Source organism: Suricata suricatta, chromosome 13, assembly GCF_006229205.1.
Source record: "Suricata suricatta isolate VVHF042 chromosome 13, meerkat_22Aug2017_6uvM2_HiC, whole genome shotgun sequence".
NCBI classification, from domain to species: Eukaryota; Metazoa; Chordata; class Mammalia; order Carnivora; family Herpestidae; genus Suricata; species Suricata suricatta.
Genome location: NC_043712.1, coordinates 89,089,295 through 89,101,633, shown reverse-complemented (window position 1 = coordinate 89,101,633; position 12,339 = coordinate 89,089,295). Strand labels below are relative to the sequence as shown.

Genomic DNA, 12,339 nt, shown 5'->3' with positions numbered 1-12,339 from the left:
GTGGATGGATAGATAGGATGGTGGGTGGATGGGTGGAATGGTGAGCAGGTGGACGGATGGGTGGGTGGACGGATGGACGGATGCATGAATAGGATGGTGGGTGGATGGGAGGATGATTGGGTGCCGGGGACGGCTGGCAGATGGGTGAGTGGATAGATAGCTGTGTGGACGGATGGGGTGAGAGATTGGATAGATGGACGGGTTGGGGGGGTGGATAGATGGATGGATGGTGGGCAGGTGGGGAGGAGGAGGGAGTGATGGATGGGTGAGGGGTGGGTAGATGAGCAGCTGCATGGGAGGCAGCAGAGGCAGGGGTCTGTGCCCCGTGGGTCTCACTTTGCCCAGTAGCCTCAGGGATCCTTGACACTCTCCTGTGTCCAGGGCTGGGTCATGACTTTTATTTTCTAGGCCACAAAGAGTGTCCTGAGTGTGCCCAACAAGGAAATGATCAGTTCACAGAATGACGTGGAGAGGCTGGAGTTACGGGAACAAACTAAGAGCAAGTCAGAAGCCAAGTGGAAGTACAAGGTGAGGTGTGGGTGTGCGGTTTGTGCCCACACGAGAGCCTGCCCTCAGGGAGGCTGCGCTCTGGGAGAAGGGGCGTGCGAGGGTGTGTGGACTTGGGGTATGAGTGCAGGTGTGCACCTGTTGGCTATGTGAGCGTGTCCCCATATGGGCAGTGCCACGTAGGTCTGTGAAGGCCTGTAAATGTGGCCTGTGTGGGGCTGCCTTCACAGGGTTGGCATGGGTACCCGCTGGCCTGAGGGGCCTGCTCTGGTTTGAGCCCACCTCCCTGGAGCCGGGCAGCATCTGAAGGGCCAGGGCTACAGAGGACGAGCTTCCTGGATGATGTGGTCCAAGGGAGGAGGCTGGCCAGCCCCAGCGCCTCTGCCTGCTGGCTGCCTGCGTGCGGCCCGGTGACCGTCCTGCGTTTGCTTTTCAGAACAGCAAACCCGACTCCCTGCTGAAGATGGAGGAAGAGCAGAAGCTGGAGAAGTCTCCTCTGTCAGGAAACAAGGACACCAAGTTCTCGTTTTCCTTCAGCAAGAGACTGCTGAGGTACGTGCACGCTCCCACATACGCGCACACGGAAACACACCCCACATCACACAGGCTCATACACAGCCCCCACATGCCGCACGTGCCCACACGCGACCTCCTGAGCTGCCTGACATCACCAGGCAGACCCATTTCCCGTCTCCCAACCTGGCAGCTCTGGTGGGTAGAGAGGGGCGAGCCTGACTGGGTAGCCATCAGCCTGGTTGTTGCCCTGGGCTGGCGCAGAAAAGGTAGATGGGTCAGGGTCTTTGCCCTGGGGTCCTGAGGCCAGTGTGAACCCAGAGTTCTCAAATATACCCCAAATTATGGCTGTGATGGGGGCTGTGGAGGAAAGATGTGCAGGGCCTGTGGGGTCTGAGAAATCAGGAGGGCTTCCTGGAGGAGGTGGCACTGAACTGAGAGGCAGGGAGGGTGTGTGGGGGTGTGGGCATATCTGTGCTTCACACGGTATTAGGGTCTGTGTCTGCTGACCAGCATGGCAGACGGGAAGCCCCTTGCCAGCCGTGGTCCCACATACAGTTGCTTGTTGAGTCTGAGGCTGGGGTGGGTGCCCCCCGGCTGGGAAACAGCACGTCCCAGCGGGAAAGGGGCCAGTTTTCTGCCATGGGCTTCAGCTTCCTTGTTGCAGGAGGTCGGGAAGCAGGGCAGGGTCGCGTCCGGTGCCATTCAGAGCCTGGCCCGATGGCCCGTCACTCCAGAGACCTCTCGGCAATGTGCCGAGACTACTCAGCGAGCAGTGGGGATGGGTCTGGTCTGGGTGGTCTTGAGGCCCAGCGGCCAGTAGGGATGGGAGGGACCCCGAGCATGTGCTTGATTGTCGGAAGCTCAGTTGCTGGGCCCCGGGGGCTTTGGAGATGGAGGAGGCATCAGTGGACGGGACTCTAACCGTATCACAGCTGTCCGTGCACACCTGTGCCTGGACACCATGTCACAGCTGTGCGTGGACATCATATCACACCTGTGTGCACATGCAGTGGGGCTCCCTGCCTCCTGGCGTGTGCACTTTGGGTGCTAGCAGTCAGAGCTGCCCCATCCAGAGTAGCGGAGGGCCCAGCCCTGGCCTGCTGTCCCCAAGGAGGACGTGGCCAGAGCCTGCCTCGCCGAGTTGAATGACAGGCACTGCTGTGTACACACCACAGTCGGAATTAATTTTTCTGAAGTAGCCCCACGGGGACCCCCGGTCGCGGGTTCTGGCTGCCTCAGAAACCGAGCCGGGATCAGAGCCCCCGGGGGGACACCCTCCAACAGTGCGAGGACGGCCAGGGGCTGTCCCCCGGCGCGGACCGGCCTGCGTGTGCCCCGCAGCTCCAAGGCCCTGAAGCCGCAGCCCGGGCCCGGCATGTTTGGGGCAGTGCAGAGCCTCAAGGAGGACAAGCCGCAGCCCGTGCGGGACGAGTATGAGTACGTGTCCGATGACGGCGAGCTCAAGATCGACGAGTTCCCCATCAGGAGGAGGCGGAGCGCCCCCAAGAGGGACTTGTCCTGTGAGTGAGGGCGCGGGCTGGGGGGCCGCTGTGCTCCCAGGGCCTCGCCAGACGCACCTCTGCTGTGCTTTCAGTCTTACTGGATGGGAAGGAGCCGCTGCCCACGCCCGTGACGAAGCCAAAGCTGGACTCGGCGCTCTACAAGGTGTGTCTGCGCCGGGTCCCTGGGGCCCGAGTCACACGCTCATCCCAGTCCCTGGCTGTCCTGCCTCAGGGGACGGGGGGGATGCATGCAGGGGCGGGGCTCCCCGAGGGTCTCCGGGTCTCTGCGGGGGGCTGTGCTGCTAGGAAGGTGGTGAATGGGGGGCCAGGCCTGCTGAGGTCCTGCGCTGTGGTTGGGGGTGGTTAAGTTAGGCTGCATCCAGCCCGGGACACAGTGGCTGTTTGCACGGAAGCCAGGGACCCTCAGAGCCTGCTAACTGGGGCTCCGCTTGTGGGCCTGCGTGCCTGCTGGCTCCCTGCCCCCCCCCCGCCCCTGCACGGCCTCTCCTCCCATCTGTGGTCAGTCCTGGGCTCCCGAGGAAGGCCCCGTGAACCAGGGTTCCCTGGGGACATAGGGCGGCCCTCTGGGGCACACCCCTCGGGCCCAGCAGAAAGCTCTGGCCCCCAGCCGCGCTGCCTGTGTCTGACCAGCAGCCCCTCGGTGCTCCTTGTAAGGGCTGGCTCTTGACAGACTGAGAAGCCTGTTTGTGGCCAGAGGGAGACCCCAGCCGTCCCCCAGGCCCTCTCTGACCTGTGGCTCTGTCCCCGTGCAGAGTGACGAGTCTTCTGATGAGGGCTCGCTGCACATCGACACAGACACCAAGCCCGCCCGCAACGCCAAAGCGAGGAAGGATGGCGGGGGCTCGGCCGCGGGCATCCTGGACCTGCTGCAGGCCAGTGAGGAGGTGGGGGCGCTCGAGTACGCCCCCAACAGGTAGGCCTTTGGGGTACACACGGCTTCCCCCAGAGGCAGGGTGGCCAGGGAGGGGGGCACCTGGCCTGCTGCTCCTGAAGGTCTGTGGAGGCCCCGAGTGAGAGCACGGAGCTCCCCCCACGCCCCCGTCCCCCCCCAGTCCTGGATGCCCGCACTTGGAAGAGGCTGACCCAGGGCTGGGCAGGACTCCTGGCCGGGCACTCCAGCGGTCTCTATCTGGACGCTTCCCAAAGGCCGTGAAGGTAACGTAGGAAATTTCCCACGGCCTGTGCCCAGTCTCCAGGTCAAGGGCACTTGGTGTCTCTGGGACCCAGGGCTAGAGACCTCGCCCTGCAGGGACCTCACCCCGCAGGGACGGAGACGGTTTTAGAATCTTGGGGACAGGAGAGACATGCCCTGGGAAGGGACACACCCGCCAGGTCTCCAGATGACCACACTCATCTGGGGGTGCGTGTGGACCACCCAGACTCTAGTTGACCCCTGTGTGCATCCAGACACGCACTTGCCTGGCGAGCCCACTTGCTGGATGACAGGATTCCTCCTGCCCAGCCTGCAGGGGTGGGGGTGGGGGTGGCAGGCCTGTGACTCGAGGGACATGGATATTAATCGCTCTGGGTCCTGTTGGGTGAGGGGCCTGGGCTCCTGTCCCTGGTGGTGTCCCCCGCTGAATTCTCTCCCCACCCAGGTAATTTCGTGTTTAAGCATAGTGCTCATATTTTATTCACACGGAATTTCCACGAGTACCGCAGACAGAGGTCCGAGGGGTCAGGGCCTCCCACCTGAGAGTCGGTCCCCTGCCCGTCCCCGTGACAGCAGCAGATCCCCATGGCGCAGGAGACGCTGAGGCAGCGTGCTCAGGGCCACACTGTGCGCAAGTGGCAGAGGCCAGAGCAGAATCCCCGTCCCGCCTGGTGACGGAGCTTGGGGGCCCCAGGCGGTGGGCTGTGCTGGGCGGGCCGTGCAGGCAGGGGGGCTGGGCCTGAGGACAGTGGGGCGCCTGTGGCCTGCACCGCACTCAGTCCCCCAGCCCTGCCTCCAAGACCGTGCTGCCAGAACCGCAGTCCCAGTGCTGCACCAGCTGTGGGGAGACCACAGGTCAGGCCTGTCTCGGCTGACGGGCCCCAGGAAGCGCATTCAGCTCTTGCGCAGTCACTTGGCTGTGTTTTCTTGCACGAATCACGGTGTTTGTGCATTGTTGTGTTCACAGACAGCTGTAGGCACTTCTCTGGAGCGGCGTGCGGTCGGCAGCATCTGCCCCCCTCTGGGGTGTGCCTTTTGCTCCCCACTAAGTGGTTTCTGCGGGCGCACAGACACGCACCCCTCACTTCAGAGCGGCCCTGTTGCCTTCGCCTTGGTGGGACCTGGCCTGAGGCTGTGCTGGGAGAAGCCTGGTTGTGACCCCCTTTCCAGGAGGGCACTGGTCCCACGTGGCCTTGGGGTGCCCTTCTTCTGGAAGGAACTCTGGCTGGCTGATGCTTGCACCCTGGAGGTGGAGCCAGAGACGGGGTGCTGTGGCTTGAGCTGGGCCCCACCGGGGAAGGCGGCCGGTCCGAGGTGCACTGCTGACTGCTGTGGGCACACGCACGTGTGCCCGCACATGCGCACGTGCCTGCCAGGCCCACCCGGTATGCCTGCTGCAGGCAGTTCCTCTCCCCAGTCTCCCATTTGGAGCACGGGTCAGTTTTTGATGGTCCATTTGCTCTGTTTTAAGTATTTGCTGTTGGGAAGAAAAGAGCCGAAAAAAACTGGAGGGAAATATGTTAATTTCTTGTGGATGGTTTGCTCTGCATTCACCGCTGGGGACGGGGGGGGGGGGGGGGGGGGGGGGGGGGGGGGGGGGGGGGGGGGGGGGGGGGGGGGGGGGGGGGGGATCCTGGTATGATAATTGGAGGATTAAGAGATGGGTTTCAGTGTGCACTGGCCAGACTTTGCTCTTGATGCGCCCGCCCTGCGCCGGCTGACCGCTGGCCGGGGAGGCGTGCGGGGCTGGGCTGCACAGGCCTCCTCTTGGGTGCAGCTGAGCTGGGCTGGGACCATGCCGGCTCCCGGGGGAAGCTTGCGGTGGGTGTCCTGGCCCCCTGCCCTCCTGTCCCTGTGGGAAGCCTGGTGTCTCCCCAGCCCTGAGGCTGGGGAGGCGGCCCAGAACTCCAGGACAGGGCCGGAAGGGGCCACATTGACACCCCGGAGAGCCTGGTGCAGAGGGTGACGGGCCAGACGTTGGCCCCTGCCGTCTCCCCTGCAGCTGGTGGTCTGTGCCGCCCAGAGACACGGTGACGCTGGCACAGCAGGGCACACAGGGCACTGAGTGCTCCTGGCCAGGTCTGGACAAGCCTTTACCCGTGCAGTCTGGACGGGCCAGAGGGGCCAGGAGCTCCTGATTCTGATGATTGGACTCAACTTTCCTATCGTTTTGGCTTTGGAGCTGCAGTCCTATTTGGTTCCAGCAGAAGGCAGGACGCTGTGGTCCAGGGCATCTGGGGCGGAGCCTCCCAGCTCTGGACGGAGTCCCTGGCCTGCGTCCAAGCTTGCCTCGCTGGGTGCTGGGACCTGCAGGGACACTGTGTCTGTGCTCCCTGGGGGCCAGCTCCATCCCCCCGCCCGCCAGCCCTCCGGCTGAGAAGCTCTTGTTTCTGAGCGGGGATTTGTGGCTCTTTCTCATTGTGACGAGAAACGTGTTTCCAACACTTCTTGGAGATGGGGTGGGGGTAGGGTCGGGGTGGGGAGGGGGCAGCGTGAGAAAGGCGAAGCAGAGCCCCCAGCAGGGCCTGTGTAGACTGATACTCTGGGGGCTGCTTTGGGGTCACAGTTGCCTTGAGCGGGTCCATCCCCTGGGGACACACGGGGCAGGCAGGAGAGGCCTGGATCTCAGATACGAGGGCCGGTGTCTGCAGCCGCCGCCTAGGCCCCTGGGTCTGTGATGGATAGGAGGCCCATGCGGCCCGTGGCCCCTCCCACCCTGTGCGGGACTCCTGGTCCTGTCTCCCAGGGAGGGTCTGCCCAGGAGTGCCCAACACCGTGGTGTGGCTGGGGGCCCACAGGCCAGGGTGTCCTGTTCCACGTGGCCCAAAGTCTGGGGTGATGGTGAGGACGAGGGTCAGAAATGGCCCCTGAAGGGAGCTGCCCGGGCTGGGCGTCGGGTGCCTGGCGGGGAGATGGGGAGGGTTGACCAGGTGGGCACTCTGTCCTGGCTGCAAGGAGGCGTGGGCTGGGGCAGGGGCCAGAAAGCAGGCCTGCAGGGGTGGGGGACAGGACAGGGGCTGAGGTCCCTGAGGAGGCCTGGACAGACCCTGGGGGAGGAGAGCACAGCGTCTGGTGGAGCCAAGGCCTCAACCGTGGCAGCTGACCCCATCGGCCGCGCGCAGGCCCCCGTCCTACGTGGGGAGGGACTGCTGCCTGCCCTTCCCAGAGCCCAGGCCGGCCCTCAGAGGACACAGCAGCAGGCAGCAGCACAGCCTCATGGGTATCTGGAGGGAGGGGCGCCAGTTCAGCAGCAGGGATGTGAAGAGAACCTGGCAAGGCCTTGGGCATGGCACCGCCCAGAGTTGGAGGGTGGCAGGTGCCCCGATGAGGGCAGCAGAAGGTGGTGTTGGGAACGCCGCCTGCAGGGGTGGCTGAGAGGAGCCGCGCTCAGGCTGGGCCGAGGTACAGCCATCGGTAGGCGCAGTCAGGTGCGGGCACGGGCACATCTGCCTGGCACCCTCCTCTCTGCCCCTCCCGCGCCCTCTCTTCTCCTTGTGTCCCTCTCCACATCTACACTGCAGGGCAGAGTGCTAGAGAAGGCTGGTTGGCTCTTTCAAAGAGGCAGTCATCAGCTACTGCTGTGCCCCACTCTGTGCCCTCCTCTGGCCCCTGTGGGCTACAGCCGATAGACCGTGGGCCGTGGGCTGAGTGCTGTGGACCAAGTGCCGTGGGCTGAGTGCCGTGGGCCGTGGGCCGAGTGCCGTGGACCGAGTGCCGTGGGCCGTGGGCCGAGCGCTGTGGGCCGTGGTCCATGGGTCGTGGGCCGTGGGCCGAGTGCCGTGGGCCGAGTGCCGTGGACCGAGTGCCATGGGCCGTGGGCCGTGGGCCGAGCGCTGTGGGCTGTGGTCCATGGGTCGTGGGCCGTGGGCCGAGTGCCGTGGACCGAGTGCCATGGGCTGTGGGCCGTGGGCCGAGCGCTGTGGGCTGTGGTCCATGGGTCGTGGGCCGTGGGCCGAGTGCCGTGGGCCGTGGGCCGTGGGCCGAGCGCTGTGGGCCGTGGTCCATGGGTCGTGGGCCATGGGCCGAGTGCCTTTCTCTCCGTGTCCCCAGCCAGCCGCCAGCCTCCCCCAGCACGCAGGAAGCAATTCAGGGGATGCTGTCCATGGCCAACCTGCAGGCCTCCGACTCCTGCCTGCAGCCCACGTGGGGCGCCGGCCAGGCCAAGGGCAGCTCGCTGGCAGCCCACGGCGCCCGGAAGAACGGGGGTGGCGGCAAGGGCAGCGGCAAGCGGCTGCTGAAGAGGACGGCCAAGAACAGCGTGGACCTGGACGATTACGGGGAGGAGCAGGACCACCTGGACGCCTGCTTCAAGGACTCGGACTACGGTGAGGCCCGGGGGTGCAGGCAGGGGACGGGAAAGTCGGCCTTGGGAGCGTCAGGTCGCCGCCCGGAACGAGCCCCTCCCTGGCCCGTAGCCCCCGAATCTCCCTGTCTGTGTGCGTCACGTTCCGGGCACAGACCTTCCCTCCCATGTGCTCCGGCGTGGCTGCCCCGCGAGTCGGCCTCTTCCAGCCGCCGTGGACGCCTCCCAGGACCGCTGGTGTGGCTGCCTCTGCCGTGGCCCTGGCGTGGCCCTGGGCCGGCATGTTGCTGGGTGGGGGGTCGATGGCGGCTCTTCCCTCTGAGGACCGGCCCAGCCACCCCGTCTGTGTCCATACCGCCGCACACTCAGACATGTTGACACCCCCTCCTCCCTGTGTGTCTCTGAGAGGGTCGTGACACTGGGGCCCAGAGTGGCCCACATCCAAGGTGAGCAGTGAGCAGGGGGCCTGAGGGCACGACCCCCTCCCCCAGCCCCCCAGGCTGCTCTGGGGGAGTTGCTGTTGGCCGCAGGGGAGCACTCAGGAGTGAGGGCCTGCCTCCACACCCTGGCCCGCCCCCTAGGGGTGTTTGGGGCCCAGGGGTGCGCTGTCCTGGTGTTGTGGGGTCTGCCTTCGGCTCAGTCCCCGTGGCCCAGGGGCCCCGCACCCTCCTGTCCCTGGAGGACCCTCCAGAGGGGAGGCTGGCCCTGCCCCGCCGGGTGATTACCTGGCTGTGGGGCCTGCCCTGGTCTGATAGACTGACAGCAGTGAGTGCTGTGGTGGGGGCACCCGAGAATCCCCCGGGGCTACTGTGCGGGGCGCCCTCATCAGAGACTTGCTGGGGCAGGCCCGGGAGCCCCTCGTCTGGCCGGTCCCTGCCCTTCCTGGGCCTCAGGGGCCCCAGGCTGGACAACTCCTGGGAAACCTGTGCCTGTGGGTGTGGCAGCTCCGCCGGGAGGGACAGTTCTCTGCAGCCCCGAGGTCCCCGGCCCAGCGAGGCTCAGCCTCCCCTCCCCCCCACTAGTTTACCCCTCCCTGGAGTCTGATGAGGACAGTCCAGTCTTCAAGTCCCGGTCCAAGAAGAGGAAGGGCTCGGACGACGCCCCCTACAGCCCCACAGGTAGTCCGGGGAGCCGGGGCTGGGGGGCTGCCGCGGGGGGCCATGTCTCTGCACCTGGCCTAGGGTGGGGTCTGAGTCCAGCTCCGGTGTGCCCCCTGCCTGCTGTCTCCTGGCTGGCTGGCGCGGTGCCCTCCCTGCCTTGTGAGGTGTCAGACGCAGACTGACACAGGGGTGCATCGGCGCGGGCGGCCACCCCATGCAGGCTGACATTCTCCCCTGCAGCGAGGGTCGGCCCGTCGGTGCCAAGGCAGGACAGGCCTGTGCGTGAGGGCACCAGAGTGGCCTCGATCGAGACGGGGCTGGCAGCTGCCGCAGCCAAGCTGTCCCAGCAGGTGAGAGGGGCCCTGGCCGGGCTCAGGCTCCCAGAGGCCTCTGCTCCCCGCCCCCTGTCCCCAGCCCCGAGCCTCGATTGCCCAGTCTGGGAGCCGTCTCAGGCTTGGGGACGTTTGAGTCTTGCTGACCTGTTTGCAAGTCCCTGGGAGTGGAGGGGGCTGGGGAGGCGGGGACTGGTGGCGCATCCCCCCTCGGCTGGGAGTCAGGCAGTGGGTGGGCGGACGGGTGGGGCCCCGTGCACTGCACCTGAGAGGCGGTGCCACCGCCGTGTGTCCCCGCACCGGCGGCACGGTGGTCCCTGCGCAGGGCCCAGTGCGGCTCGAGCTTGCTGTGGGGGCCGTGGGGCTGGGCGTGGGCCCAGCCAGGTCTGCTCCTGCTGGCCGCCCGCCTGAGGCCCGGCCCGCGTGCTTTGTTGGAAGGAGGCACAGAAGAGCAGGAAGAAGAAGAGCACCAAGAGGAAGCCGGCTCCCAACACCCCCTCGCCCTCCGCCTCCACCTCCACCACCTCCGCCTCCACCACCTCCGCCTCCACCACCTCGGCCTCCACCACCTCGGCCTCCACCACCTCGGCCTCCACCACCCCGGCCTCCACCAGCACGGCCAGCAGCCAGGCCTCACAGGAGGGCAGCTCACCCGAGCCCCCGCCGGAGTCACACAGCAGCCTGGCGGACCACGAGTACACAGCCGGCGCCTTTGCGGGGGCCCAGGCTGGCCGCGCCTCCCAGCCCATGGCCCCGGGGGTCTTCCTCACGCAGAGGCGGCCCTCCGCGTCATCCCCTAACAACACCGCTGCCAAAGGTACTGTGCCCACGTGCCCTGAGCGGCCAGGCCCTCAGACTGCCCGGTAGATGACCGTGACCACGGGTCTCCTCCGTCCCACAGCGGCCACGTCTGTAGCCGTGCGCTCTGCTAGGGTCCCTCGTGGTGTGAAGGCTGGTTCTGGATGCCTCGGCTTTGGGGCCCGGCGCGGAGCCGGGGTGCGGTCAGCAGCGTGCCAAGGGGCCCGGGGTGGTCCAGGCTCCCCTGGGTGGTTCGGGGGCAGGACTGCTGGCTGGTCCCCCCAGATCCCCACCTGCCCGCACCCTGGCTGCCAGCCCTAGCTGGCTCCCGCCGCAGGAGGCGGGTCAGGCCTCGCTTCCTGGTGGTGCCCTCCACCCCTGCCCCACCACGTTCCCGCAGCCTCTAAGCGGTGGGCTCGCGGGGTCAGGAGCCCCCCAGTCTGCAGGCCCGTCGTACAGGGAAGGCGGGGGCTGCCGCGGCGGTGGCTTCTCCTGTCCTCTCACACCGCCACTTTTGTGTCTCCTCCGGCTGCAGGAAAACGTACAAAAAAGGGCATGGCCACCGCCAAGCAGAGGCTTGGGAAAATTTTGAAAATTCATCGGAACGGAAAACTACTTCTTTAAAGTTTGGAAAGCCAGGATCCTTCCGCTCCGCTCAGGACCCCGGAGCCCCGCTAGAACATGCGCCCCCGGGAGGGCGGCCGTGCGGCCTCGCCCCAGGGAGGGCCTGGCCCCTCCTGGCCACCACTACCCCCATTTGAGCGGAGCTCACCACCGTGGACCGATGTCCTTTCTCAAGTTGCTTAGAGTGACCAGTTCCCGAAACTCGGCCCTGCCCGCGTGAGGACCATTCCAGTTTCAGGACAGCCTCCAGGCACCCCTGAGTATGGGTGTGATCGCAGGGCTTCTGCAGCTCTGCTAGGAGCATGAGTCCTTCGAGGAAGGAGGGGTGAGCCAACGCTCACCAGGCCCCGAGTCTGAGCTGGCCACAGGCTGGTAGTCTCCAGAGGCTTAAAAAAGGCAAAGAACACTAGAGAGGAAGAGGAGGAGAAAGTGGGGTCTTGTGTGCCCCCCTGCTCGTCCTGAGTGATTCTCAGTCCAGAGAGCACTCGGCCCGGCCAGGAGAGGCGCCTCTGTGTCTCGTGGCCGGCAGGTCGGCGGGCCGGATGGTGGATGTTGCGCCCCGACGGGCCGGGGCGTTTCTCGGACGCTGGGTCCGGCGGCAGGGTCTGTGTGAGTGGCTGGGGGCGCTGTCGTGGGGTCCCCCTGGAAGGGTCTGGCCCAGCCACGACCTGGGGCCTGGGAGCCCAGGCTAAGCCATGCGGGCGGGCCCCCTCCAGCCCCACCAGCGACACTCGGAGAAGCACTTGTCAGCCGAAGCACCGGCCCGGCAGGCGGGCGAACGGCGGCTGGGCGGCCCGGGGACACAGGGCCCGCACTTCTGTCTCGTCACCTGTCCGTGTTTGGTGTTGAGGCCACGGGCGGATCCCGGATGACGCGTCCTCCGCTCGGCGACACGGAGGGGCTGGATTTGTTTCTCAGGCAATCCTGTATTTTAATTTTAGATGTATCTCCTGAAGCATATTTTTCATAGAATGTAGCGTGTAAATAGCTTTTTAAATGACTTCTTTTTTATAAGAGTAAAAGTATCTCTAGGAATTTCTTTCTATAGAGTCCTTCATTAACATTTATACGAGTTTTTTGCCGAGTCTGATGGGCAGTTGGGTTTCCAATGCTTTTCCTTTCCTTCTTTCTTTTTACTGTTATTGTTGGTATAATTTTTTTCTCTTAGGAACTAAGGTATTGCCTGAAAAACAAGTGAAGTCTGTGCAGCCTTATATCTGTCTTCACAGAAGCAAACCGCACGCACGAGGCCGTTCCAGACCGACCAGAGAGGGTCTTCAACTCGAATACCAGCGCTTTCTTTCCTTCCTGTTGGCGGAGGGGGTGGGGACGCAGTTATTTTTACTAGCACCTTGTGGAGTGTTTCTGTGTTTTGTGATGCTGTAATTTATTAATGTTTGTAGCTTTTTATATTTGTACATTTCTTATGAGCTTTGTTTATACGCCCGGCCCCGGGCGCTGTGTCCGTGCGCAGAGGCGGCCC

The 12,339-nt window shown here is 65.1% G+C and overlaps 1 protein-coding gene across 2 annotated transcripts in view; it reads left to right on the top strand.

The window, feature by feature from the left end:
- PHF2 (PHD finger protein 2) overlaps positions 1-12,333 on the top strand; it is a 44,712-nt gene extending 32,379 nt beyond the window's left edge. The window contains exons 13-22 of one of the 2 annotated variants that reach the window (XM_029921085.1): positions 409-528; positions 944-1,059; positions 2,308-2,543; positions 2,618-2,688; positions 3,299-3,459; positions 7,750-8,024; positions 9,025-9,120; positions 9,343-9,452; positions 9,873-10,251; positions 10,768-12,333. In XM_029921085.1, the coding sequence (XP_029776945.1) occupies positions 409-528; positions 944-1,059; positions 2,308-2,543; positions 2,618-2,688; positions 3,299-3,459; positions 7,750-8,024; positions 9,025-9,120; positions 9,343-9,452; positions 9,873-10,251; positions 10,768-10,856 (1,653 nt within the window). In that variant the 3' untranslated portion in view covers positions 10,857-12,333. The remainder of the gene's footprint in view (positions 1-408; positions 529-943; positions 1,060-2,307; positions 2,544-2,617; positions 2,689-3,298; positions 3,460-7,749; positions 8,025-9,024; positions 9,121-9,342; positions 9,453-9,872; positions 10,252-10,767) is intronic. The other variant, XM_029921084.1, reaches the window with a different exon arrangement.
- Positions 12,334-12,339: the final 6 nt, after the last annotated feature.